The sequence below is a fragment of the Trachymyrmex cornetzi genome, unplaced genomic scaffold (genome assembly GCF_001594075.2).
Source record: "Trachymyrmex cornetzi isolate Tcor2-1 unplaced genomic scaffold, Tcor1.1 scaffold1270, whole genome shotgun sequence".
NCBI classification, from domain to species: domain Eukaryota; kingdom Metazoa; phylum Arthropoda; class Insecta; order Hymenoptera; family Formicidae; genus Trachymyrmex; species Trachymyrmex cornetzi.
Genome location: NW_017295840.1, coordinates 109,501 through 135,857, shown reverse-complemented (window position 1 = coordinate 135,857; position 26,357 = coordinate 109,501). Strand labels below are relative to the sequence as shown.

At 35.3% G+C, this 26,357-nt stretch overlaps 9 protein-coding genes across 9 annotated transcripts in view; 5 read left to right on the top strand and 4 right to left on the bottom strand.

Annotated features, from left to right (window-relative positions):
- LOC108770495 (bifunctional protein PutA-like) overlaps positions 1-2,300 on the top strand; it is a 3,327-nt gene extending 1,027 nt beyond the window's left edge. Inside the window, exons 2-4 of the mRNA XM_018522127.1 lie at positions 177-1,091; positions 1,133-1,179; positions 1,232-2,300. Coding sequence (XP_018377629.1) covers positions 177-1,091; positions 1,133-1,179; positions 1,232-2,300 — 2,031 coding nt within the window. The remainder of the gene's footprint in view (positions 1-176; positions 1,092-1,132; positions 1,180-1,231) is intronic.
- Positions 2,301-5,484: 3,184 nt separating this feature from the next.
- On the top strand, positions 5,485-6,408 carry LOC108770494 (dipeptidyl aminopeptidase BIII-like). Its single transcript, XM_018522126.1, has one exon. It carries the CDS (start codon positions 5,485-5,487, stop codon positions 6,406-6,408), a length of 924 nt encoding a protein of 307 aa, XP_018377628.1.
- A 752-nt stretch (positions 6,409-7,160) lies between these two features.
- Positions 7,161-8,433, top strand: LOC108770493 (ribosomal large subunit pseudouridine synthase C-like). The gene is made up of 2 exons (XM_018522125.1): positions 7,161-7,832; positions 8,374-8,433. The coding sequence occupies exons 1-2, from the start codon at positions 7,161-7,163 to the stop codon at positions 8,431-8,433; spliced, it is 732 nt and encodes a 243-aa protein (XP_018377627.1).
- Positions 8,434-8,605: 172 nt separating this feature from the next.
- Positions 8,606-10,190, bottom strand: LOC108770492 (flavin prenyltransferase UbiX-like). The gene is made up of 2 exons (XM_018522124.1): positions 10,168-10,190; positions 8,606-8,909 (listed from the first exon to the last, which is right to left on the bottom strand). Exons 1-2 carry the CDS (start codon positions 10,188-10,190, stop codon positions 8,606-8,608), a joined length of 327 nt encoding a protein of 108 aa, XP_018377626.1.
- A 3,263-nt stretch (positions 10,191-13,453) lies between these two features.
- Positions 13,454-14,178, top strand: LOC108770491 (porphobilinogen deaminase-like). Its single transcript, XM_018522123.1, has 2 exons — positions 13,454-13,891; positions 14,029-14,178. Exons 1-2 carry the CDS (start codon positions 13,454-13,456, stop codon positions 14,176-14,178), a joined length of 588 nt encoding a protein of 195 aa, XP_018377625.1.
- A 1,007-nt stretch (positions 14,179-15,185) lies between these two features.
- Positions 15,186-19,254, top strand: LOC108770490 (uncharacterized protein RP006-like). The gene is made up of 6 exons (XM_018522122.1): positions 15,186-15,581; positions 15,693-15,891; positions 15,940-16,283; positions 17,400-17,934; positions 18,000-18,226; positions 18,463-19,254. The coding sequence occupies exons 1-6, from the start codon at positions 15,186-15,188 to the stop codon at positions 19,252-19,254; spliced, it is 2,493 nt and encodes an 830-aa protein (XP_018377624.1).
- A 1,489-nt stretch (positions 19,255-20,743) lies between these two features.
- Positions 20,744-21,376, bottom strand: LOC108770489 (elongation factor 4-like). The gene has a single exon (XM_018522121.1). It carries the CDS (start codon positions 21,374-21,376, stop codon positions 20,744-20,746), a length of 633 nt encoding a protein of 210 aa, XP_018377623.1.
- A 1,627-nt stretch (positions 21,377-23,003) lies between these two features.
- On the bottom strand, positions 23,004-23,680 carry LOC108770488 (peptide chain release factor 2-like). The gene is made up of 3 exons (XM_018522119.1): positions 23,620-23,680; positions 23,287-23,565; positions 23,004-23,068 (listed from the first exon to the last, which is right to left on the bottom strand). Exons 1-3 carry the CDS (start codon positions 23,678-23,680, stop codon positions 23,004-23,006), a joined length of 405 nt encoding a protein of 134 aa, XP_018377621.1.
- Positions 23,681-23,893: 213 nt separating this feature from the next.
- Positions 23,894-24,616, bottom strand: LOC108770487 (UDP-N-acetylglucosamine 1-carboxyvinyltransferase-like). Its single transcript, XM_018522118.1, has one exon. The coding sequence runs from the start codon at positions 24,614-24,616 to the stop codon at positions 23,894-23,896; it is 723 nt and encodes a 240-aa protein (XP_018377620.1).
- Positions 24,617-26,357: the final 1,741 nt, after the last annotated feature.

Here is a 26,357-nt window from a genome sequence, read left to right as displayed (position 1 = left end):
CGTAGTATATAAATTCACATAAGAATCATACAAGCATTAAGATCCAGCTAGACCGTGTAAAGGCTTTGATTTCTATAGTTTGTGTTATCACATGTACGGCCCTATAATATATTATATTATATATTATAAAGCTTGCTAAGAAATATAATAAAAGGATTCCAGTACGCCTTGTTAAGGGTGCTTACTGGGATTTTGAAGTAAAAAATGCTCAAGAACTGGGTTTGGTGGATTACCCTGTTTTTACGTGCAAAGAATTCACTGATATATCATATCTTGCATGTGCTAAGAAGATTTTAGCTCATAAGCAATTCATATATCCACAATTTGCTACACATAATGCATATACGAGTGCAGCTATTCAGGATATGGGTGATAAGGATGAGTTTGAGTTTCAAAAATTGCACGGAATGGGTGATGTCTTGCATGATATTGTGATAGAGCAAGGGTATATTTCTAGAATCTATGCTCCTGTGGGTGCATACCACGATTTGTTGGCATATCTTATGAGGAGATTGCTTGAAAACGGGGCTATATATACGTCATTTTTACACATAGTGCATAGGAAGTGTGATTCGTTGCAAGGCGTTGAAATGGAAACGCATGTAAAGGCGACCACCAAAAAGCTAAGCGTCGCTCCTAAGATTCCTATGCCACAAAACATATTCTCAAGCGGTAGATTAAATTCTATAGGCTATGATATGGGTTTTGTACAAGATGTGGATGTTATTAGAAAGTCAGTAGAAGATGTGAGTATTTCTGCTCTTGTTTCTATACTTCAAAAATCTTATAAAAACCATTGTATAGAAGGTGAAGAGAATATTATCGAAGGTGGTGATAGTAAATGTATTACTGTAAAAAATCCTGCTGATTCGAAAGAAGTTTTAGCAAGATTAAGGGGCGCTAGTATTAAAGATGTTGAGCGTGCACTGGAATCTGCACATAAGTACTTTGATGAGTGGGCTTATTTCAGTGTTGAGAAGAGAGCTGAAATTCTGGACAAAATAGCTGATTTAATGCATCATAATCGTCATACTCTATATGCACTTCTTATAAGAGAGGCCGGCAAAAATATAAAGGATTGTATAGGTGAAGTAAGGGAAGCTATAGATTTTGCAAGATATTATGCAAATAGGGTACGAGCTCTTATGTCGGGGCCAATGACGATGGACTGATATACAGGTGAGTTGAATACACTTGCTTTGTACCCTAAAGGTGTATTTGTCTGTATTAGTCCTTGGAACTTTCCTTTAGCAATCTTTTGTGGACAGATCTTTGCTGCATTGGTATGTGGAAATACTGTAATAACGAAGCCTTCAGAATTAACTTCTTTAATAGCGCTTTACACTGTTGATTTAATGCGTTCTGCTGGGGTGTCGGATGAAGCGCTACATTTATTGCTTGGTGCAGACGGGCAGATAAGCAGACAGTTGACAACTGATAATAGGGTGTCTGGAGTTTGTTTTACAGGTTCGACTGTGGTAGCTCGTTCTATAAATGTTGCTCTGGCTTCTAGAAATGCGCCTATAGCTACTTTGATTGCGGAAACGGGTGGACAGAATGCTATGATCATTGATAGCTCTGCTTTATTAGAGCAATCTGTGGATGCGATATTGCTCTCCGCATTTGGTAGTATAGGACAAAGATGTACTGCTTTACGTGTTCTTTATGTTCAAGAGAAGGTATATGGGCCTCTCTTAAGAATGCTTTCAAGTGCGTTGCAGGAGATTAAGATCGGTAATACTTTGGGTTTCTCAAACGATCTTGGTCCTGTTATTAGCGTTTCTGCTAAAAATTCTTTAGAAGCTCATGTGGAACGTATGCAGAACAATGGTTTCAAAGTAACGGTGTGGAGTGGCGATCTTGAGAGTGCAGAACATAAAGATGGATATTTCATTGCGCCTTGCATAATAGAGATAAACAGCATTCATGACATCAAAGAAGAGAATTTTAGCCCAATACTGCACGTTATCCCTTATCAAGCAAAGAATATTGATAATGTAATTGCCGAAATAAATAGTACAGGATTCAGGTTGACGTTTGGAATGCAATCTCGTATCGAGAGAAATTTTAGGTATGTAGCAAGCAAAATAAAAGCTGGAAATATCTATATGAACAGATCTACTACAGGTGCCCAGGTTGAATCGCATCCATTTGGTGGAGAAGGAAATTCTGGTACTGGCTTTAAAGCTGGAGGGCCAAATTATCTTCTAAAATTTGTTACAGAGAGGACATTGACGATAAATACTACTGCTGTTGGTGGGAACTTCAAGCTTTTAAGTGAGAGTTTCGATAATGCTTAGAAACTCTGCTGTCATTGTTTTTAAGGAGATATGGAAAGTTTAGGAGAGGGCAGTGTATTGTGTTTATCATGCTTATTTCATAGCGTTTTAGCTATAATTTGTCATTAGACCTCTTTGGAAATTCTACTTCTGGTGAGAATTGGTGCGTAGATTTAGTGCTTGGGTCTTCATGTATACTCGTCATACTTCAAAAATTAGTGCTCTCAGAATGCTACTTATGTATTTCGTATACATGCTTTACGCGCTATTCTTCCTAGCTCTTTTTGAAGTCTAACTTCGTATGTACTGAAGTTAAATATCAACTCTTCATTTTAGTGGATATATATCAACATATACTAAAGGTCCTCTCAAGCGTCTAAATCTCCTACTAGTTCTCTGCTAGTAGCTAATTTCGAAAAGAGGTCTATTTTTCAATATTAATGATGCTTAATATATAGAGCGTTGTAGTATTAATATGATGTTCTAGTATTAATTGTTGCGTTTTTATTGTATTTGCTCGTTTTAAGTGTATAGCAGTATGCATTACTGCAAGATGTTAATCGGTGAATATTAATATTTTTACTTATAGTAAGTCCAATCAGTCAAAAGTCCAAATCAGTGAAATTGCTCATCCACTAGATGTCCATGGATGGAACGTTTGGCATTGCTAAATTCTGAAATGGCTTGTGTGAAACGAGACTTGTCGTAAAATCTGTAAGCTTTATGCATATTTTACTCATTTTGCTTAAGGATTTAAAGCGTAATTTTGCTGTTCTAAACCTCATTTTATACAGCTTCTGAGACTTTTGGTGCGCGTACTTGTAAGCATTGAACTTCCAGTTGCAAATATCTTGCTCTTTGTCGAAAATGTTAGATTTATAAAGGGCTTTCGTTAAATTTTGATATATATTTTTAAATTCTTGACCGCAATTGGTTTTGTGTGATATCAATTGAAATATTGCATTAATATTAATTGATTATTTTATGCAGATTAATAATCGTTGTTTTTCTATTAGTTAGCACAGAGCAGCAAATGAATCAGTGGTGCCAGCTTATGTAACTAAAACAAAAATGCAGGCCCTGTTTGATGAGTCGTTGTTAGCGTCAAAATATTTTTTATAGCGTCATGCTATAAAACTTCACTATACCATAGCGTTACTTTGTTTGGATAATTTATGTGCACTCAGCATTACGCTAGTTTTCACAATCAAAGTATAAATAAGAGGATGTTATGACAGATTTATATAAAGAGTTGGAATCACAAGAAAAAGTAGAGAAATCTATTATAAATTTCACTGCAGAGAATACAGATAAAATTCAAGAATCTGTAGTAGAAACAGGTGAAGTGCAAAACAAAGCAGTTCCTACTACAGGTGATGTATTGACTAAAAAATGATACAGAATTAAAAAATCAAAATCTAGATAAAGAGTTAGAATCGCAAGGAAAAGTAGAGGAATCCGTTATCGATTCCACTGCTGCAAATCCTGGTAGTATGCAAGAATCTGTGGTAGAAACCTGTGGTGAAGTGCAAAACTTGACAGTCGCTGATATTGATCTTGAACAAGTAGCTGCTAATTCTGTTGTACAAGATATACCTACTCATTCTAATGATGTTAATGTAGAAGCAGAAGGTAATATTCCACTGGAAAGTGCTACATTAAATGCAATATATGAAGATATTGCACATAGTGGAGTTGTGCAGCAGGAAGAAGGTGTACATGCAGTAAATGTTGAGCTTTAAAATTCCATTGATTATATGCATTTTTAAATGCTGTACATTCATGTCATTATGTTAACTAGAGCGCCCTTATGATTTCTTAGGGCGTTTTTTATGATGCTTTTTTTATTTCTCTATGTTATATCAGTTTGCATAAGGAAATGTAAGTTTAAGGCTACTAATTTTGAAATGAGATGATGATGTGAAGCGCCATCTACTGTAATTTGTATGAATCTTGTATAATCTATAGTAAAAAGTGTATCTTGATTCTCAATGGTTGTCCTTTGATTAGCTTGAGCTGCTTGTTTATAAACTACGATTTGGTTTTCTTACAATATGTTATTTAGATTCTTTCATAAAGCTATGCATATCAAGGCTATACGTATATGCCAAGTATTTTTGCTATCAATAATAATTCCAAACTACTCCACAGCTATGCAGACAAAACATGATTCATTAATACCAAGAACTGTACTTTTTAGAAATCCCGATAAGACTGCAGCTCGTATTAGTCCAAACGGTAAATATATAGGTTATATTGCACCCAAGGATGGAGTTCTAAACGTTTATGTTGCAGATACGGAAAACATAAAAAATGGTGTATTACAAATGACAAAATAAGAGAGATTCGTTCATATTTTTTTGCATATGACAATAAACATATAATATATATGCAGGATGAAGCTGGTGACGAAAATTGGGCTGTCTATAGTGTTAATATTGAGACTTTAGAGGAGAAGAAGCTGAATGCAAGTGATGTTCATGCATTAATACAAGGAGTGAGTCCAAAATTTGAGGATGAAATTCTTATTCAAATTAATAGCCGTGATCCGCGTTGGCATGATGTCTATAGATTAAACATTAAGAGCGGAGAAACTAAACTTGTATACGAAAATAATGAGTTTATACATTTAATGAGCGATGACGATCTGAATTTGCGGTTTGCTGTTAAGCAAGAACAAAATGGTGATGCACATGTATATAAATTTGATAAAGACTAAAAACTGAAGAGCTTTACGTTATTCCACAGGAAGATTATAATACAACTGGCATCATAGGATTCAATAAAACAAATGATAAGATCTATACAATAGATTCAAGAAACAGATATACAGCTGCAGCTCTTTCCGAAGTTGATATAGAGAGTAAGTCTAGCAAGTTAATATACAGCAATGATAAATTTGATGTTTCTGATTTGACGCTTCATCCAACAGAGAAGAATGTATTGCTTGCCGCCTACAATTACTTGCGGGATGAGATTGTTGTTATAGATGATTCTATAAGAGAAGACATAAAATATCTGAAGTCTATAATCAAAGGAGACATTGAAATAGTCAGTATATCTTTAGATGGGATGCATTGGATAGTAGCAGATTCACAAGATGATGGTCCTGTATTACAAGTATAATAGAGCAGAAAAGAGCCGTGGATTTGCTGAGTTTTTGTTTGCTAATAGAGGCGATTTAAATAAATATAAACTGGTACATATGCATCCAGTTATAATCAAATCTAGAGATGGTCTTGACCTTATTAGTTATCTTAGTCTTCCAAGTGGGAGTCAGAAAGATGATGAGTTAACAACAAAATCTCCACTTCCTATGGTACTTTATGTACATGGTGGTCCAACGGCTAGAGACGATTGGGGCTTTAACTCTGTTCATCAATGGCTAACAAATAGAGGGTATGCTCTACTGAGCGTGAACTATCGTGGATCAACTGGATTTGGGAAGAGCTTTATGAATGCAGGAAATGCTCAATGGGCTGGAAAAATGCATGATGATTTAATAGATGCAGTAGATTGGGCTGTGCAAAATAAAATAGCTGATAAAGAGAAAGTTGCTATCATGGGTGGAAGTTGTCGAGGATATGCAGCGCTGGTTGGGCTGACTTTTACTCCAGATGTGTTTGCATGTGCAGTAGATATAGTAGGTCCTTCTAGTTTAGAGACTCTATTAAATATAATTCCTCCTTACTGGATGCCTGCGCTTATGGCGCTGCAGATTAAGATCGGAGCGGATCATACTACAGAAGAAGGCAAGGAGTTTTTAGCATCTAGATCTCCAATCACATATGTGGAAAGGATTAAAAAGCCACTTCTTATAGGTCAAGGAGCAAATGATTCTAGAGTGAAGCAATCTGAATCTGACCAAATTGTTGAGGTGATGAAGCAAAAGAATATTCCTGTCACATATGTTCTCTATCCAGATGAAGACCATGGATTCGCACGACCAGAGAACCGTTTGTCATTTTATGCTATCACTGAAAGGTTCTTGTCTCATTACTTAGGTGAGAAATTCGAGGATGGTGGCTGTGATTTAAAAAATTCTTCCATTGAAATTAAACACGGCGAAGAGTTTTTGCCTAAAATTGATAATCAGTGTGACGAGCAAAGAAATAAGAGCTCATTATAATGAGCTCTTGATAAAAGCCGTGTGTTTATTTCTTGGAGTGCTATTGTCTATCTGTTTGTAAATTCATCAAATCTCTTTGAAAACTAGCTATTGGCAGAGAAATGGTAGGAGATTTAGGTGCTAGGACATTAGTATATTTGATATACGTGAGGATACGAAATGCGAAATTGACACACCAATTCTAAAAAAAAGCACGAGTTTTCAATGAGGTCTAATATAGCTAAAGAGCTATAAAGTGTGTATACTGTTCATACTTCAAGAATTGGCGTCATCAGAATGTTCCTTATGATGCTCTTTACACTTCAACAATGCATCATAGGAATTGCTTATTCACTATGCATACATGAATGGTACTTTTAGCATTGCTAAATTCTGGAGTGGTTTTGCAGCACGAACATTATATGGCTTGCACACTTCCAAAAAAGCGCTTTAGCGTTCTTCGAATGGTAAAGCGATATTCAAAAGCAAATATAATATTTGTCGAAAATCCGTAAGGTTTTTGCATATTTTGAGCATTTTTTTCTGCGGATTTAAAACGTAATTTTGCTGCTCAAAGCCTTATTTGAAGCAGCTTCTTAGACTTTTTGCGCTTGGACTCACTAAAATTTACTGATTAGATGGGAAACTTATCTAGCATTATCATAATATCAAGCATGTTTGTTGATGTTATGATTATTTTATGATTAGTACAACAGTGTACTTTTCCAAACGCTGAATTTAATAATGATTATTTGATATATCAAAAATAAGGAATGAATATACATAAAATCTTGGTATCACAGCAAGATGCAGGAAGTAGGCTTAGCAAATTGGTCAGCAAATACTTTGCTGCAGTATCGTTTGCAGCTGTAGCGAAACTTGTGCGCACTGGTCAAATTAGAGTTAATGGGAAACGCTCTGCACTCAATATGCGTCTTGAAAAGGATGATGAGGTTAGAATTCCTATGCATGAATCTACAGCAATGCACAGCATAGATCATGCTGACAGAAAATTCTCTGAGCTAGAAAAAAAGATAGTAGCAGAGTTAGTAAAAAGTCTAATATATAAGGATGAAAACATATTAGTATTAAATAAGCCTGCAGGACTTGCAGTACAAGGTGGAAGCAACATTAAAATAAGTATAGATTCGATATCAAGACTTCTGCAATTTGACGCTGACGAAAAACCTAGATTGGTACACAGACTAGACAAAGAAACTAGTGAAATATTATTATTAGCTAGAAGTAAACTAGCTGCTCAAACATTATCACTAGCGCTCAAAGAGCAAATTATACAAAAAAAGTATATTGTTATTCTTGATGGAGTCCCGGAAATAACTGAGGATGTGATTGATATTCCTATTAATAAATCTGCTTTTAAATGCGGGCAATTTGAAAAAGTTCATGAAAATTCTAAGGGAAAAAATGCTGTCACACAATATAAGGTACTTGATTGCATTAATAGTGGTGGAATGCGCTTTTCATTAATGGAATTTTTACTGATTACTGGGCGTACTCACCAGATAAGAGTGCATAGCTCATCTATTGGATTTCCTGTATTTACTTGGATTTACTATTGGATTTACTATTGGATTTACTTGGAGACACAAAATATGCAAAAAACAAAGGGAACGGCAAGAGTCCTCTATTTTTGCATACATGGCAAATTCAAATTCCTTTATTCGGCAAAAATCTAAAACTGAAGGTTTTAAAATTGCCTGATTATTTTGTTGATAAACTAAAAAGCTTGAATATGAAACTCTTTTTTATGTGATTGAGTATTAGATCTATTTGAAAACTCGTACTTCTGGTGAGAATTTGGTGCGTCGATTTTGCATTTTAGATCCTCATGTATATTCGTCATACTTCAAAAATTGGTGCCCTCAGAATGTATTTCGTATACATGATTTACGCATTATTCTTCCTAGCTCTTTTTGAAGTCTAGCTTTGTATGTACTGAAGTTAAATATCAACTTTTCATTTTAGGGGATGTATATGAATACACTCTTCCAAGCGCCTAAATCTTCTACCATTTCTCTGCCATAAGCTAGTTGTGAAGAAGGTCTTGTATAGTTAGTATATGCGCAAAAAGTTCCATCCATGTATGCTAATGGATGAACAATTCCACTGACTTAGACTTTTGGCGCGAGTATTTGTTAATTTCTCTTGGATTGTCCATTCCATCTATTACTGTATTCTATACGAATACCAAAAAGATCTAAAATCTTGCTACACTGTAGTGCACAAGATCCTCAATACTTTTTGGCTGAATGTAAAAAGAGTTTAACGGTGGAGCAATGATTCCACCCATAAGGGTTACATGCTTCATTGCCTCTATGTGACTTAGATTCAATGGTGTTTCTCTAAGCATTAAAACGAGAGGTCTTCTTTCTTTGAGAGTAACGTCTGCTGCCCTTGTAAGTAGGTTATCTGTAATTCCATATGCAATAGAGGACATCGTTTTGACAGAATAAGGTGCTATAATCATTCCGCTATGTTCAAACGATCCGCTTGAAATACAGCTATTAATATCATGACAATTATATGAGAATGTTGCAATATTCTTGATATCATTGATTGAATAACTTGTTTCGTAGTGTTCGTTTAAGAACAGAAATGAACGGTTAGCTCAGCGAAAGCGCGCTCTAAAGACGAGATAGAAAACTTATTTTATAATATTCAAAATTTTAATGCAACTCAAATACAAAAGATAACCATACAACTAATTTAGGTTTAGACAAGATTAGAAATTGATATTTATTACTCAGCATGGTATGTCCGATTCTGACTTTGATTCACTTTATTTTATAATATTCAAAATTTTAATGCAACTCAAATACAAAAGATAATCATACAACTAATTTAGGTTTAGACAAGATTAGAAATTGATATTTATTACTCAGCATGGTATGTCCGATTCTGAATTTGATTCACTCTTGAACCTTATTGATAAACTAGAAAAGGATGTATTATGCTGGAATCAATGGTAAATAAAAGGACTAAAGGAAAAGCAGATGAGGAGGGGTGTAAATCCCAAATTCTCGCATAGCGTGAAACCTGAGCCGATCATCAAGTTCACCAATAATGAAAATGGGACGTTCGCCTGAGCCGATCATCAGGCCCCATAAGAAAGAAGTTGTTTGATTACTCAGAGCGGATCGTCAAGTAATTCTGTCCGAGCCAGATCATCGGACACCCATTGGTGGTAGCGACCCACCGCCTGAGACCGTTCATCAGGCAAACAAAGAATTATGGATTCGTGTATGATTAGAGACACGTCTAGATTGATTCTGTGCAGCAAGAAGCAGATCTTTAACGCTCTTACCTTGAATCGTCTTAATTGATATTGACAGTAATGTTTGAAAGGGCGTGAGAAGTCGGTATCAATGTCCTAGGATTCCTTTATTGAAAAATACGCGATAATTCGTTGTCGTTACCAAGAGAATAACAGGAGACCGGAAGATAAACGAAAAAAGGACGCTTGAAAGAGCGTGCCAATCTGATCGCGCTCTCGATCATGCGCTGTCGCGTTAAGCGTAAAATAAAAGTTGTGCTTGCGGCGCGTTATTTAAATTGGCAGTCTTTGACATATTCGAGCTTGCTCGAACACGTAGTTTATCGTGATATTAGCAGTGTCACTAATTATTAAGTGTGTTTTGATAATGAGCGTTTTTAAGATCTTTAAAATCTCAGTGCCATATGCTGCACCTGTTGCACTTATTATTGCAACAACTAGAGATTTTGATATATTTTTCGGTGTGGAACTCACAATAAACTTACCTTAAAATCGGTATACTCGTCATACTTCAAAAATTTGCATTATCAGAATACATTATGATTGAATTATACATTGCCTCGCGTTCTTTCTAGCTCTTTTTAAAGTCTCTTTGTAGGTGTAAGATGGTATAGCTAAAGCGAGTTTGTGATAATATCTAATATCATATTGTAGCATTTTAGCTATAGTAGCTTTTTATAAAAGTAAAGAAAAAACATGATGCTTTTTCATTTATCTTTCACAAGGATCATCAGAAAAAGTTCATCTATTAATTCAACAATTTTTGAAAGAAATATCCAAAGCTTTCTTTGTTAGTTTTTAGCACTAATCTTCATACAGAGCAAAATCGATCTTGTCCCATAGCTTATAAAAATGATGAACAGGACCATGATCTTTTCCTATCTCTTGATTAATTGAGGCTAATTTTGCTCCAGATAGATATTGTTTTGCAAGCTTACATGCTTCAAATGGTTGCATGCCGCGAACAAGGAAAGCACAAATTGCAGCTGCAAGCGTACATCCAATACCATGTGTGTTTTTAGATATAATACGTACCATGTGTGTTTTTAGATATAATACGCAGATAGTGTTTTACTAAAACCATTTTTGTCTAAGAATAAATCAGTGGAATATTAGCCACTTCTATGACTACCTTTTAGCAATACTGCATGACATCCGAGTTTTAGTAAAGTTGATGCAGAAACTTCAATTTCATTATTTCTGACACATAAAACATGGATTTTTGGTATATTTGGTGTGATTATTGTGGAAATTGGAATTAGTGCAGATTTAAGTGCATCTACTGCGTCGTTTCTTAGCATGTCTATCTCCGCTTTTTGCGACCATTACTGGGTCTAAAACAATAGGAATGTTTTTTGCTTTAGCACTTAAAAACTTAGCTGCAAGCTCAATAATTTCAGTAGAAAACAACATTCCTATCTTAATGCTATCAGGTATTATATCATCAAAGATAGCTTCTAGTTGTTCTTCTATACATGAAAGTGGTAAGTCGTAACATTTTCTAACTCCACATGTATTCTGTACAGGTAAATTAGTTAGTACGCTCATTCCATAACATCCAGTAGCTGAAAATGTTTTTATATCAGCATGAATGCCAGCACCGCCTGATCCATCGAATCCAGCAATTGATAAGCACTTATACTTCACAATTTCTCCCGAATTATTTCAAATTGATTACTTGCACTATACAGAATGAGGTGACAATCATAACATACACTACGAAACATTAGGAGATGCACTCAAAGTGCTATCTTGCTAGTATCTGGACAGGTATACCTGCCATACTTTAAAAATTGGTGTCGTCATAATGCTACCGATGTATTTTGTTTTATAACTAAAAATATTATAAAATGTGTATGATAAACGAGTTTTAGAGTTATATACGTATCAAAGATGCTTGATTTTAATAGAACTTCTCAGTTACTTTCCGAAAAAAGCAGGACCGCTTACCGGGAGCTTTAGCACAAGAACTAAGATTAAATATAGATCAAATTATTGTCAAGAGCATCATGGTATGCTGCTCAACATCTCAGGTAGTACATGCATCAAAATCAAAAGTCTCAGAAGCTTTATAAAATAATGCTTAGAGCGGCAAAATTACATTTTAAATTCCGCATAGACAAATGCGCAAAATATGTAAAAGCCTTGCGGATTTTAGAGCAAGTATCACACTCGCATTTTTTAATATTGCTTAAGCCAGAAAAAGGCGCTTTAGCGCCTTCCCAAGATGCGGGTTCTATATAATTCTCGTGCTGCATAAACCATTTCAGAATTTAGCAATGCAAAAAGTTCCATCCATGGATTCTTAGTGGATGAGCAATTTCCTGATTTGGACTTTTAGTGGATAGACTAGATAATATAGCTAAAGCTCTATATGTTATGTTTTAAAAAATTGCTGGATATTTTATAAGTAATGTTCGAATAATGATAATTTAGAGTTGAATAAGTTCTATGTGATGAATTCCACTACTTTATTTAGCATGAAAGATCCTTTTTTTGTTGTTGCAATATGTGTTTTTCCAAGTATTTCTTTGTATTCCAAGATGCCAAAATTTATTAAAAATTCTACTGAAATGAGTTGTTGATCAGTTTTTGCTATAAATTCAAGCTCCATTCCTTCCTTCAGTCTCATTCCCATTAGTATCTTCTCGTTTCGAGCTTCATCTGTACTGAGTGGAGTTATAGTTTGAAAGGCGGATCTATCATCTATGCTTTTTTTCAACCATATTTCAGGACTATGATATTGAAGAGTTGCATATTTAACATCATTTTTTTCATATCTGCCATGAGCGCCACGGCCTATTCCAAGATATTCATTATATTTCCAATAACCAAAGTTATGTTTACATTCATAACCTTGCTTTGCATGGTTTGAGATTTCATAGTTTGGCATGTCCCACATCATATCTTGAGTAAGATTATAAAAATCAGCTGATAAGTCTTCTGTAGGCATTTCAAATTCACCACTTCTATGTGATTTAAAGAATGGAGTGCCTTTCTCTATTGTAAGTTGGCATAGTGAAACATGCTTAGATATATAGTGCTTTATTTCATTTAACTCAGGTGCCCAATCACTTAGCGTTTGGTTGGGAAGTGCATAGATAAAGTCTAGTGAATAATTATTAAAATACTTACTAGCAACCTCAATTGGGCTCTTTGCTTCATCTACATTATGCTTGCGACCTAAAAACTTTAGATTATTTTGATTTAAACTTTGTATGCCAAGCGAAACTCTATTTATGCCAATTGCTCTATTTGATTGAAATTTACTGCTTTCAACAGATGTTGGATTTGCTTCAAATGTGATTTCTACACCCTTTGATATTTTAGATACAGTAGCGATTTTTTCTAAAATTCCACATATAATAGATAGCGGAGCCAAAGATGGAGTGCCACCACCAATAAATATTTGTAACCTCCTTTTATGCAAGATATTCAGAGTAGTATTCAATGTTCAATTTATACGCTTCGAACCATTTTATATCATCGATATTTGTTGCTATATGGCTGTTGAAATCGCAGTAAGGGCATTTTGATCTACAAAATGGCCAATGAATATATAGTGAAATGTTATGATTACTTATGTTGATATTTGATTTAGTTTTTGTATACTGTGACTGGCGAGAGGAGGGGCGTGATGCGTCTCTTGTTGATTGAGGTATTTATCTTTAGTGATCAAATAGATTTTAGAATTATCTTTAAGAGCAGTAGTTTTGTAAATCAGCCCAACATATCGACTAATATTAAAAACTGTTAGTGATAAGCAACGGAATGCTTCTAAAAGTTGGAACTAGGGCGAGCCCGCTTGCCATTGCGCAGGTTAAAGCTGTTATTTGTAAAATTCAAGAAAATTTTTCAGATATAAAATGTGAGATAGTGAAAATTCAAACGACCGGTGATAGATTATATCAGGCTGATTTGCATTTGCTTGGAGGCAAGGGATTATTTCTTAAAGAAAGAGAAATGCAACTAATATCAAAGGAAATTGATATAGCCGTACATTCTATGAAAGATGTGCCGGCTATTATTCCAAAAGAGTTAGTTATAGATTGTGTTTTAGAAAGAGAAGATCCGAGAGACGTTTTTATATCTCTGAATGTCAAATCACTAGAGGAACTTCATGAAGGAGCAGTAGTCGGAACATGCTTAAGCAGAAGACGAGCTTTCTTGCAGAAATTCTATAAGCAAGTCAAAGTTCAAAATATCAGAGTAAGAGACTAGAATCAGAAAATTGCATAATGGAGTTGTTGATGCAATTGTAATAGCGCTTGCTGGATTGAAGAGGCTTAATATGATGGAACATGCGACTGCAGTGCTTGATGTAGAGCAATTTATTACGGCAATAGGGCAGGGAGCTAGGTGTAGAATGTCGCATAGATGATAGCAGAGTCCTGAAGTCAATTAATCATGCAAAGACTTACTGCTGTGTCTTGGCTGAAAGAACACTTATGAAGGCATTTGGTGGATTGTTCAACTCCAACTGCTGTTTATGCTAAGCTTGTTAATGGTGAGGTTTTCTTCAATTCTTCATTTTTTTATGCAAATAGCAAAGAGATGATCTATTCAAGGTTGTACGGCAGAGCGTCTGATGCTATTTTAATCGGTCGAAAAGCGGCTTCAGAAATATTAAGTCTAATGTAATGAAATATACTCGTCATACTTCAAAAATTGGCGTCGTCAGAATAGATCTCTTTTGCAACTAGTGTATGTCAGAGAAATGGTAGGAAATTTATGCGCTTGTGAGGACCTTAGTGTATTTGATATACATGAGGATCCGAAATGCGAAACCGACACACCAATTCTCAAAAAGAAGTACAAGTTTCGAAAAAGGTCTAATACGCATTATGTATTTCGTGTACTACTTGCACACTATTATTCATAGCTCATTTTGAAGTCTATCTTTATATGTACTTAAATAAATTAAATTCCAACTCGTCATTGAGTGGCAGTATATATAACGCTTTAACTATATATATTAATTATTAATTTTTATTTGTATGCATCTTATTTTAGCCTTTGAAATGGAAAAGCATTTTTCTTATAAAATAATCTAATGATTTTGCATTGCAATGTGGTATAAGTGAGCTGTGTTGTGGTCCGGAGGGCGTAAATCCATGGGGCTAATCCTGTTATATACTGCTCTAACATGAAGAGTTGGTATTTAATTGCAGCACATACAAAGTTAGATTTCAAAAGGAGCTAGGAAGAATGCTAGCAGGTAGTATACGAAATACATAAGGAGCATTCTTAAGGCGCCAATTTTTGAAGTATGACGAGTATACTTATTTTCATTGAGCGGTGTGGTATGCTGGAACTATTATCTTCTATTTCATTAAGCGACCTTTATAAGCTGGATAATTTAAAAATATTAGATCAAAAGTTTTTAAAGTGGCTGAATAATATAGATAAGATACTTTATTTGATGTGTTAATTTCTGCAAGGAGCATTACATCATCTAAGAGAGGAGCAAAAATTAATTATAAAACTTGCTCCTCTGCTAGAAATGTTTATTGAACTGCTATTTGGTATAGAAAGTGAAATAGAGGAAGTAAGAAAGAAATATCTGCTACTTGAAGCATTACTATCGTGTCAAAGAAAATTTGTACAAAGGCGAGTTGCAAAGCAGCTATGCATAACAAATGATGTTATATATTCAAAAATAGAGAAAGCTATATCATTACTAACACAAGAAGGTGTTGTGCTTAATAATGAGATTAGTTTTGCTGAGTTTGTGACAAAGTGGCAAAAGGATAAGGATAAATATGTTCACCTAATTAATGCTGCAGAAATATATACTGTTTGGGTGCTTCGAACAGAGGAGGGTGAAGCTAAGCATAAGAATAGCGTACTTTTTAAGTTTCCGCGCAAAAAAGATTATGAGAATCTTGTAGATAGGAAGGTATGTAACGCAAACGCGAAAGTTAGAGAAGATTTTACAACTCATTTGAAAGATACGACGCTTGAGCATTCAGTATATAATGCGAACTACTGCATTTACTGTCACAATCAGGAGAAAGATTTCTGCTCAATTGGTGCAAAAAATAAAAATTGTAGTAATGAGAGTTTCTCCATAAATCCTTTAGCAATAGAATTGACTGGTTGCCCGCTTGAAGAAAAGATTTCAGCTATGAATTATCTAAAAAAGCAGGGATATGTAGTCAGTGCGCTTGCAACTGCAGTTATAGATAATCCGATGGTTGCGGCTACAGGTTATAGAATATGTAATGATTGCACGAAATCATGCATATATGTTGCAGGCGATTCTAGAAATGCAGATGGAAATACATATCAAAAGCAGCTACCTGTTGATATTCCACTGCTAGAGACGGAAAATTTATATCAGGTGTTAAATCTGCCATACGGCTTTGAAATATATAATCTTTTAACTAGGTGGAATCCATTAAAATTTAAGCATTATTTACCAAAGGAAATAAATCAATATAAGGTGTTGATCGCAGGTCTCGGACCTGCAGGTTTTACACTTGCTCACTATTTGTTGAATGCTGGATTTACTGTTGTAGCTATTGATGGTTTAAAAATTGAACCTCTTGCGCCTGAAATCTCTGGAATAGATCAACTTGGAAGAAGGCATAATTTCAAGGCAATAAAAGATCTTACCAGGGATGGGAAAGTTACTTTGTAAAAGTAATAATTACAGTTACAGTTTTTCTGTTTCAAAAAGTAATTAATTACCGTTACAAGTTATTGACTTTGAAAAGTAATTCGTTACAGTTACAGTTACTGAAAAAGTAACTTTAAGTTACTTTTAAGTTACTTTTTTTATCGGAAATTTTACTAGTAGTATTGATACCATTAGGGCTGTATTCAAAAACGTTATCCAATTGCTTTCATGTATCGTTTTACCCTTGTTTTTCACCTAATATTAAACAAGGATGATACACGGGGTCATCAGAGTAATGCAGCCTAGGACAATTAAAAAAAAAGACTGGCTTACATTTACATGTTATACAATTTTATTCAAAAAGATAAAAAAATTGTATGGCAAAGACGTTTTTCGTTAAAGTAATATAAACACATATGAAAATATATGAATATGAAATAGCACACATATACAATGTTTTTTGTAAAAAAAAATTCTTTTTATATTTGGCTAAAAGTTGCAAATAAATTCCAGCACTAATCCAAAATGGTCTACAACCGTTCACGGAGCGCTCTTGTATTTGATTGGCGGATTCCATTAGATCCCAAAATATAGACCAAACAGGTACAATAGTTCATTGAATGTTTTAATTAAATTTCTTTCTTCTGATTAATCAAATGTTTCGAAGTATTTGTAGCGCCAAGTGGACACTACCGCACACTAAATTGACAAATAAGTTTAAAATATATAAAATAACTATGAAAGTAACTATTAAATTAGTTAATAGTTACTTAAAAGATGTAACTAAGTTAAGTTATAGTTACAGATAGAAAGAAAGTAACGAAGTTAAGTTACAGTTACTGAAAAAAAGTAACTCCAACTGTAACTTCTTTACAAATAACGAGTTACTTCCCATCCCAAATGAGATATACGATGATTTAAAGAACCGAGTTCCTGAAGGGTTCGGTTGTGTCATGGAATATGGTATAACTTCGCGCTGGAATAAAAATTATCTAAAGATAATTAGGCTTTTACTAGAGAGAAGAGAAAATTTTCGTATGTATAATAGTACAAGATTTGGTAGCGCCATTGATTATAAAACTGCAGCTTCTTTAGGATTTGATCATAGCTCTTGCACTAGGTGCAGGGAAGCCAAACATTCCAGATATTCATAATGTACTGGTGAAAGGAGTGATAACTGCCTCTGATTCCTTAATGACACTGCAGTTGCTTGGTTCGCATCTAGAGGGCAGCATAGCAAGCCTTCAGATAAGATTGCCAATACTTGTTATAGGTGGGGGTCTAACAGCTATAGATACTGCTGCTGAGAGTCTTGCATATTATCCTCTACAAGTTGAGAGGTTTTTGCGTACATATGAAAAGCTTGGTCCAAAAATACTAAATGATCTAAACGAAGAAAAATTAGAGATAGCGCAGGAATTCATGATGCATGCTGCAATCATTAGAGAAGCTCCAGAGAAGAAGTTAACGCTTTTGAACAAATGGGGTGGAATGAAAGTAGTGTATCGCAAGTCTATGCAGGAATCACCCAGTTATAGGCTAAATCATGAAGAAGTACAAAAAGCGCTAGAAGAGGGAGTGGAATTTATAGACAACATAATACCTCAAGAAATTGAAGTTGATAGATTTCGTTTGGTGGTGTTTCGCTGCTGAAGCATCAAACTGGAATTATAAAAGCAAAGACAATTTTTATAGCAACTGGCACACATCCTAATACTACAGTTGCTCATAAAGATGCAGAACACTTCAAATTAAATGGAACACATTTCGTATTGGTGGACGAAAAAAACAATCCTGTCGTTGCAGAAAAAACTCCGAAACCTAAAAATACGTTTATATTAAGTGATGCATTGTCAAATCCTAGTATTAGCCATTTGGATGATATGCATGTTTCTTATAGTGGCAATGTTGTTAAGGCAATGGCAAATGCAAAGCATGGATGAGAAATCATAGAAAGGCACGTGCAAAGCACAGCACCAAACTCTGATTTGCAACATACAACATTTTTTAGTGAATTAGATAGAGAACTAATTGAAGATGTAAAAAGACTTACACCAAATGTGCTAGAGATAATAATAAAAGCACCACTAGCAGCAAAGAAGTTTCAACCAGGGCAGTTTTATAGGCTGCAAAATTACTCTCAAATCTCCGAAAATAGGATGGAAGGAGTGGCTGTACAGGTGCTTGGGTGAATAAGGAACTTGGTCTGGTTGGGGTAATAGTACTGAAAACTGGAGCATCCTCAGATGCCTGTGCGACTTTGAAAAAAGGAGATGTTGTTTCGTTCGTGGGGCCAACTGGTACCCCAACTGAGATACCAAAAAATAAAAATGTAATGCTGGTAGATGGTGGACTTGGAAATGCAGTGCTATTTTCAATAGGCAAAGCTTTGCGAGAAAATGATTGTAGAGTACTGTATTTTGCTGGTTATAAAAAAGCAGTAGATAGATATAAGATAGATGAGATAGAAGATGCTGCGGATTCTGTTGTGTGGTGTTGTCAGGAATCATTGCTAAAGGTCAGAAGAAGTTCGGATTATTCTGCTATTGGCAACATTATAGATGGAATTGCAAGTTATGATGGAACCCTCATAAAATTAAGTGAGATAGAGCATATCATAGTAATAATTTCTGATAAAATGATGAAGGCATTTGAAGAAGCAAGGCATAGTAGACTCAAGAATTTATTCAAATGGCCTCATGTTGTAATAGCATCAATTAAGTCACCTATGCAATGTATGATGAAGGAGATATGTGCTCAATGCTTGCAAATACATGTAGATCCTATAACGAAAAAAGAGTCTTATGTGTATAGCTGCAGGCAGCAAGATCAAATACTGGATTTTGTAGATTTCAATCATCTTGAGTTGAGGCTTTCTCAGAACTCACTACAAGAAAAGTTTATTAGAAAGATGAGATTGAATACTACAATGGAGGTGGGGAAATTCTAAGATGAAGTGCAACACCTATTGTGCTATAAGGCACGAATACAAATGAAATAAGGTGTTGCACTTGAAAGTAGAATGATCATGGATTCATAGTGGATAAGCAATTTCATTGATTTGGAATTTTGGTGCTTGGACTAGTAATGATCGGTTGCCATGTGATTCCTATAAAATTTTTCTCATCTTTAAATGAGGGATCGTATATTTATCAAAATAATCGCCTTCTGCTACATATCCATTCTTCAGATAAAAATTCACAGCTGAATCACGTGCATGACAATAAATGGTTTTGAAGCCATGTTTTTTAGAGTGATCCTCACAAAAGGCCATCATTTTAGAGCCAATACCTGTATTCACTAAATCTTCTTTAACAACGACGCGCTGCATTTTGCAATGCTGTCCTTCTGGAACTAGTACAGAGGTTGCAATAATTTCTGTGCCATTGAATTCGACAATTTGGATATGGGATTTTTCTGCTAATAATTCAGCTTCAGGAAAACTCAAACCAAGCGGAGCGCGAAGTATACGCTCTCTCAGTGCGCTTTTGTATTCATCAGTGCCGTGGTCAATAATTTTAAATACAACATCCAAATTCATTTACAATACCTTCTTTAAATAATATCACTTACAGCCCTTAGGACAATTATCTAAAACACCAAATATCTTGTATCTAATATTTTAAGTAAAAATCCTTGGCCTGAAATTCATAAGATCTCTTCTGAAACTAGACTTTTACTAAAAATTATATCCGATAAATATAACAATCGGCGCAAGAGATTTTGCCTTAGATTCAATTTAGTCTCAGCTATTTATAATATGGAGTTACTACGATGATAGTTTCAAAAGCGGTCTATAGGAATCTGGATGCACTAACTTCACCCGCATAGCTTTCGCTTCTTTCTCAATTTGCTTTACATCCTTACTGTGGATTTGAAACACTTTTTTGCTGCTATAAACCTTATTTCTTATTTTATGCAGCTCCCGGGACTTTTGGTGAATGGAATAGATAAGGGGCTTTTCTGTTGCCCGGAAAACCCCAAGAACCGCGCTTTGCCGAAATTAAGCAGCTAGAGCGAAAGCTCTGCTGTCGAAATTTTCGTTAGCAGGTGCAAAAACTTTATTTGCATTTACTTTTTTTGACCCATCACAGAAGGTATCATCCTGGGTAACAATTGCTTTTTTAAATATATGTCGAAGCTGTTTCACCCCCATACTAGTATATTTTACACCAAGGCTGTTATTTAGAATCAAAGCTTAGAAATAGAAAACAGACCTGCATCTATAGCTAAAGTGCTATGAAAATACTTGTGTATCATAACTTAAAAGCTTCTAAAGATTAACTACTTGAGTGTAAACAAAAATAAGATGGTGGAGGTGTCGGGTACCGCCTCCGAGTCCAAAATATCTATTATAAGCAACCCTCTATTACCATAGTCTTTTTACAAAGACGAACGTATTTTAGCATATATTGCAGCATTCTTGGAGTAATTTTTATTTACCATTTCCAACCTTCAAAACTGCAATAAATGCGCTTTGCGGATCTTCTACACGTCCTATAGAGCGCATTTTCTTTTTGTCTTTTTTTTTGCTTTTCAAGCAATTTCCTTTTACGTGTCACATCCCTACCGTAATACTTGGCGGTGACATCTTTTCTCATTGCACTGATAGTTTTTCTTGCAGTTATTTTGCCTCCAATTGCAGCTTGTATAGGGATTGAAAACATATGTCTTGGAATTAAATCTTTCAATCTCAAGCAGATTTCACGTCCTCTAGTTTCTGCCCTACTTTTATGTATTATCAATGATAACACATCAACAATTTCCTCATTAATCAATATGCTCATTTTAATTAAGTCTCTTAATACTCTTAAATGCTTACTGATTTCCCAATCAAAACTTGCATAACCTCTAGAACAGGATTTTAATCTATCATAAAAATCATAAACGATTTCATTAAGTGGCAATGCATATACAACCATCGCTCTATTTCCTACATATGTGATATTATCTTGCACGTCACGTTTTTCTATGCAAAGCGCAAGCACAGAACCAAGATATTCTTCTGGCACCATAATAGTTGCTTTTACCCAAGGTTCTTCGATATAATCTATGTGTGTTGGATCTGGCATATCTACGGCATTATGCACGTGAACTACTTGCCCTGACCTTAGATGTACATGATAGATTACACTTGGGGCTGTTGTAATTATGTCATGATCAAATTCTCTTTCAAGACGTTCCTGTATAATTTCAAGGTGCAATAGACCAAGAAATCCGCATCGAAAGCCAAAGCCAAGTGTGCGCCTGGACTTTCCATTTCAAATTGAAAGCTTGCTTCATTAAGTTTTAACTTAGCAAGACTATCTCTAAGAATTGGAAATTGGCCTGCATCCGTTGGGTATAAACTACAAAATACTACAGGCTGACTTTCTTTGAACCCAGGTAATGGAGCATTGCAGGGATTTTTTAGTCTGTTATTGTATCTCCTACATGACAATCTGCAACTTCTCTCATTCCGGCAGTGATAAATCCAACTTCTCCTGCAACAAGCTGTTCTATCATAACCTTCTTTGGAGTGAATATACCGACACTTTCTATATTATAAGATGCGCCAGCTGCCATCATTTTGATCTTTTCACCTTTTTTTAAGACGCCATCTATAATTCTTACTAATATCACTACGCCAAGATACTGATCATACCAACTGTCAACAAGCATAGCTTTAAGTGGAGATTCAACAGAAGTACTGGGTGCAGGCAAAAATCGTACAATTGCTTCAAGTAGTTCAGGGATGTTCAAGCCAGTTTTTGCAGAGATTGGAATTGCATTAGAGGTATCTAGACCTATTACATCTTCTATTTGTGATTTCACTCTATCAACGTCAGCTGCAGGGAGATCTACTTTATTTAGTGCTACTATGATTTCATGATTGCTCTCTATAGCTTTATAGACATTGGCTAGTGTTTGTGCTTCAACGCCTTGACTTGCGTCTACAACTAGGATAGAGCCTTCGCAAGCAGCAAGTGATCTGCTAACCTCATATGGGGAATCTACATGCCCAGGGGTATCTATTAAATTTAGAATATACTGTGTTCCATCTGAAGCTTTGTAATGCAATCTAACAGTTTGAGCCTTGATAGTAATTCCCCTCTCTTGCTCAATTTCCATAGAGTCAAGAACTTAGGCTGTCATTTCTCTGCTTTGAAGTCCTCCGCATATTTCAATTAGGCGGTCTGCAAGTGTAGATTTGCCATGATCAATGTGAGCAACTATAGAGAAATTTCTAATATTATGGATCTTTTTCATTATATTATTCTATTCAAAGCAGTGTATAATGCTTATAAAGATGGGTAATTTGTCACACTTCAAAAATTTGCGTCGTCAGAATGTTCATTATGTGTTTCGTGTATTACCTTTAGCACTATTCTTCCTAGCTTTTTTGAAGTCTAACTTCGTACGTACTGAAGTTAAGTAACAATTTTTCATTTAGCAGAGGTATACAGATCATAGATTGTAACATGCTATATTGTAACGCTTTAGCTATATTTCACAAAATCTCTCATGGTATGATATATAAAGTTATCGATTTTTCCATCCAATCCTGAGTTAGTATCACCCTCTTGATAAGATGTTCTGCTATCTTTAACCATTTTATAAGGATGTAATACATATGATCTAATTTGGTGTCCCCAGTCTATTTCAGTTTTAGTTTTATTTTGTTGGTTTAGTTTTTCTTCTTTAATTCGAAGTTCCAGTTCATATAGCCGTGATTTCAACATTGCCATATTCTAACTGCGCTATGGTGTTGACGTGCTGCCCACCTGCGCCGGAAGAACGATATGTCTATTCTAAGATCGGTTTCGTTGATAGCGACTTCTATATTTTCGTCGACTACTTGGTATACATGTATGCTAGCAAAGCTAGTATGGCGTTTTCCAGCACTATTATAAACGGTGATATTCTAACAAGACACCACTTTCTGTTGTGAGCTACCCGTATGCATTTTCGCCTTCTATTTTAATTGTTGCAGACTTTATACCTGCACTTTCTCCTGGCATTGAATGCACTATCGATACTTTGAACTTATGTCTCTCTGCCCATCTAGAATATATCCTAAATAGCATGAAAGCCCAGTCATCACTTTCTGTTCCTCCTGCTCCTGAATGTACTTCTAAAAATGCATCGTTTTGGTCGGCCTCATGAAACAGCATGCAATCTATTTCTTTCTCGAGAACAATCTTACTGAGATCTTGAAGTAAAGATTCAGCTTCTGATAAAAGCTGAATATCAGACGCTTCCTCTGCCATATCTATTAACTCTATACAAGATGCAATGTCCTGCTTAAGTGATAAAACAACTTTTATTGACTTACCTAGATAATTTCTATCTCGCAATCTGCGCCTTGCAGATTCTCGATCCCAAAAATCTTGCATTTCGCATTTTGCATTTATATCATCGAGTTTCTTACAAGCATTATTCCAGTCAAAGATACCTCATCAAAAATTCCAAGGAGCGCTCTATATCTGCTTTATACTTCGCTATTTCTTGTTTTGTCATACTAACTTGTGAAATGAATTGTTAATTGCAATATTATTATCTATCAAAATATTTAATATCAAAACGAAGCTTATAATAGAAAAACAGCTTCAAGTTGGAATACCTTCTATTTCAAGATTTGTTCTTGAGAGTTTATCAATGAGGTTTCCATATCCTCTTTCTATATGAGTTGCAGTTGTCAGAATTGTTGTTCCTTCTGCTAGAGTTGCTGCTATTAAATAAGCTAATCCCGCTCTAATGTCTGGCACAGCTATAGGTTTATCTATAGCTGTTAATGCTGTTGGACCGTGTATTAATGCGCTATGTGCATAATCACAGCCTTTGTATCTACAATCCAATGAACCAAGGCACATCTTAGTAGTTTGTGTTTTAGCCCCAAGTTTATTTAATACTTCTAAATAACCAAATCTTTGTTTATATACAGTTTCATGTGTCACAGACATGCCATTTTCTTGTATCAAAAGTGTTGCAAAATGCTGCTGCCAATCGGTTGAAAATCCTGGATATACATCCGTTTCAATTGTAACTGGGGATAATGCGCCTTTACTAGAAAATAAGATAGTTTCTGCGTTTACCAGCTGATAACTGCCGCCGATTTGGTTGTAATACCAAAGGAAATGTCTTAATAACTCAGGTCTTATACCGCTTACTTCGATTTTTCCTCCGGAAGCACATGCAAGAGATGCCGAGGATGCTGCTTCTATGTGATCTCCTATAGCATGAATATTAGTCTTGTGTAGTTTTTTAACACCAGAGATAGTTAGATTTCTGCCAGAATTCAAAAAAATTTCAGCTTCCATTGATCTTAGCATTGTAATGAGTTGCATGATTTCTGGTTCTATTGCGATATTACTAATAACGCTAGTTCCTTTTACAAGCACTTCAAGAAATATGCATGTTCAGTTGCTCCAACAGAAGGGTATGGAAGTGTTATATGAGTGTTTCTTAATCCATTTGGGGCATAAGCGGAATATTTGGAATCAGTACTTTCGATTGTTGCTCCAAATTTCATTATAGCATTTATATGGAAATCCACATTCCTCTTTTCAATCTCGTCACCTTTCACAGTTAGTAGGTATACTAGGCGGATTCTAACCCATGGGACTAGAGGGAAGCGCGGGGTGCGGGGGATACTCGTAGGCGAAGGGAAGCGTAGCGCGGGGATTCTTCGGTGGTGGGGGTATGACGTCATGCGGAATGGCAGTAAGATTTTGGGGACTGCAGTCACGTACAAGATAACAAAAAACATCACAAAAAAGGAAATATTGCCATGAACAAAAAAAACAAACAGTTATAGAACAAAAAGTGTTACAAAGGGTATATGCTCCAACCGTTTTTCGACCAAGATATAGCGTAATGTAATTTTTATAGAAGCAACGTTTATTAATTGTTTTAAATACCTAAATACAACCAAGTTTCATAATTATTGCGAGTAGATATAGTAGGCGAGTTCTAACTCTATGTGGCTAGAGAGCGGAGAAGGTCCCCCGGTCGCTGCTGCGACCCCGCGATCACCCCAAAAATGCATTGCGGGCCGCCGCCACCCGCCCATAAAGGTACGAGAACCTCTTTTTTCTTTTGTTTTTTTATAACTTAGTTTTCAAAATACACTGTGTTCTTTTCTTTTTCTTTTACTAGGGCAAAGGATGGGTAGTGAAATAAAGTAGTACATATATATGTGTGTGATACATATGTATGTGTGAAGAAATTACATCATAATTTTTAGATTAGCAATTTTTTTTATTTACATTTCTTTTACATAATTTTTTTCTTACGCACAAAAAACTACAGCTAACAGTTCGCAGTCGAGGAGCTGATTTTTATCAAAGTAATCGCTAGCGCATATTACATTTTGTATATCTTTAGCATCCGTTACAGTGGATGAGATATTTGAGAATCGTGTAAACTTTGTATCGGACTTTCTCGACGATACCAACCAATTGATCGAATGCTAATTCAATGCATTTATCTAAGTTGAACATAAACATTATTGTTGATTCAGTCATCATTAAACGTACGTCGGGTGATTCCAAGCATACAATTTTAGCATTTTCAATCGTACTGAATCGCACAGTCAGCGGTCCAACGGTAATAGAATTGCCCTTGCAGTGATTCCGAAGGCAGTTTTGAACGTTCCAACGTTGTTCATAGAGTCTTTTCCATGTTTCGATAGATAGTATTAATTCATTGCCACGATTATCTCCTATCGCAATCTCCACGTAGCTCGGTAGGCCAACATTGATACCAATTTCTAGAAATTTGTATCCCGTACGTGTCAATGCGTATATCCTGCCTAGTATGCGAACCGTACGATGCACGGGCGCGCTATAGAAAAATATAAAAGAAATATTAAATAATTAATTAAATAGTTAATTTGAAAAGTATAAAAATGGAGGATTCTTAAACTTACTTGGCACATCTTTTCGTAAATGATGGAGTTTCATCATTATTCTGAAGTGGAACGTAATAATTTTTTCGTGTATTGCTTCCTACAGCGAAGTACATTGCTGTTGCTGCTGCTGCTGCTGTTGGACCTTTTGTACAAGCGGGGAT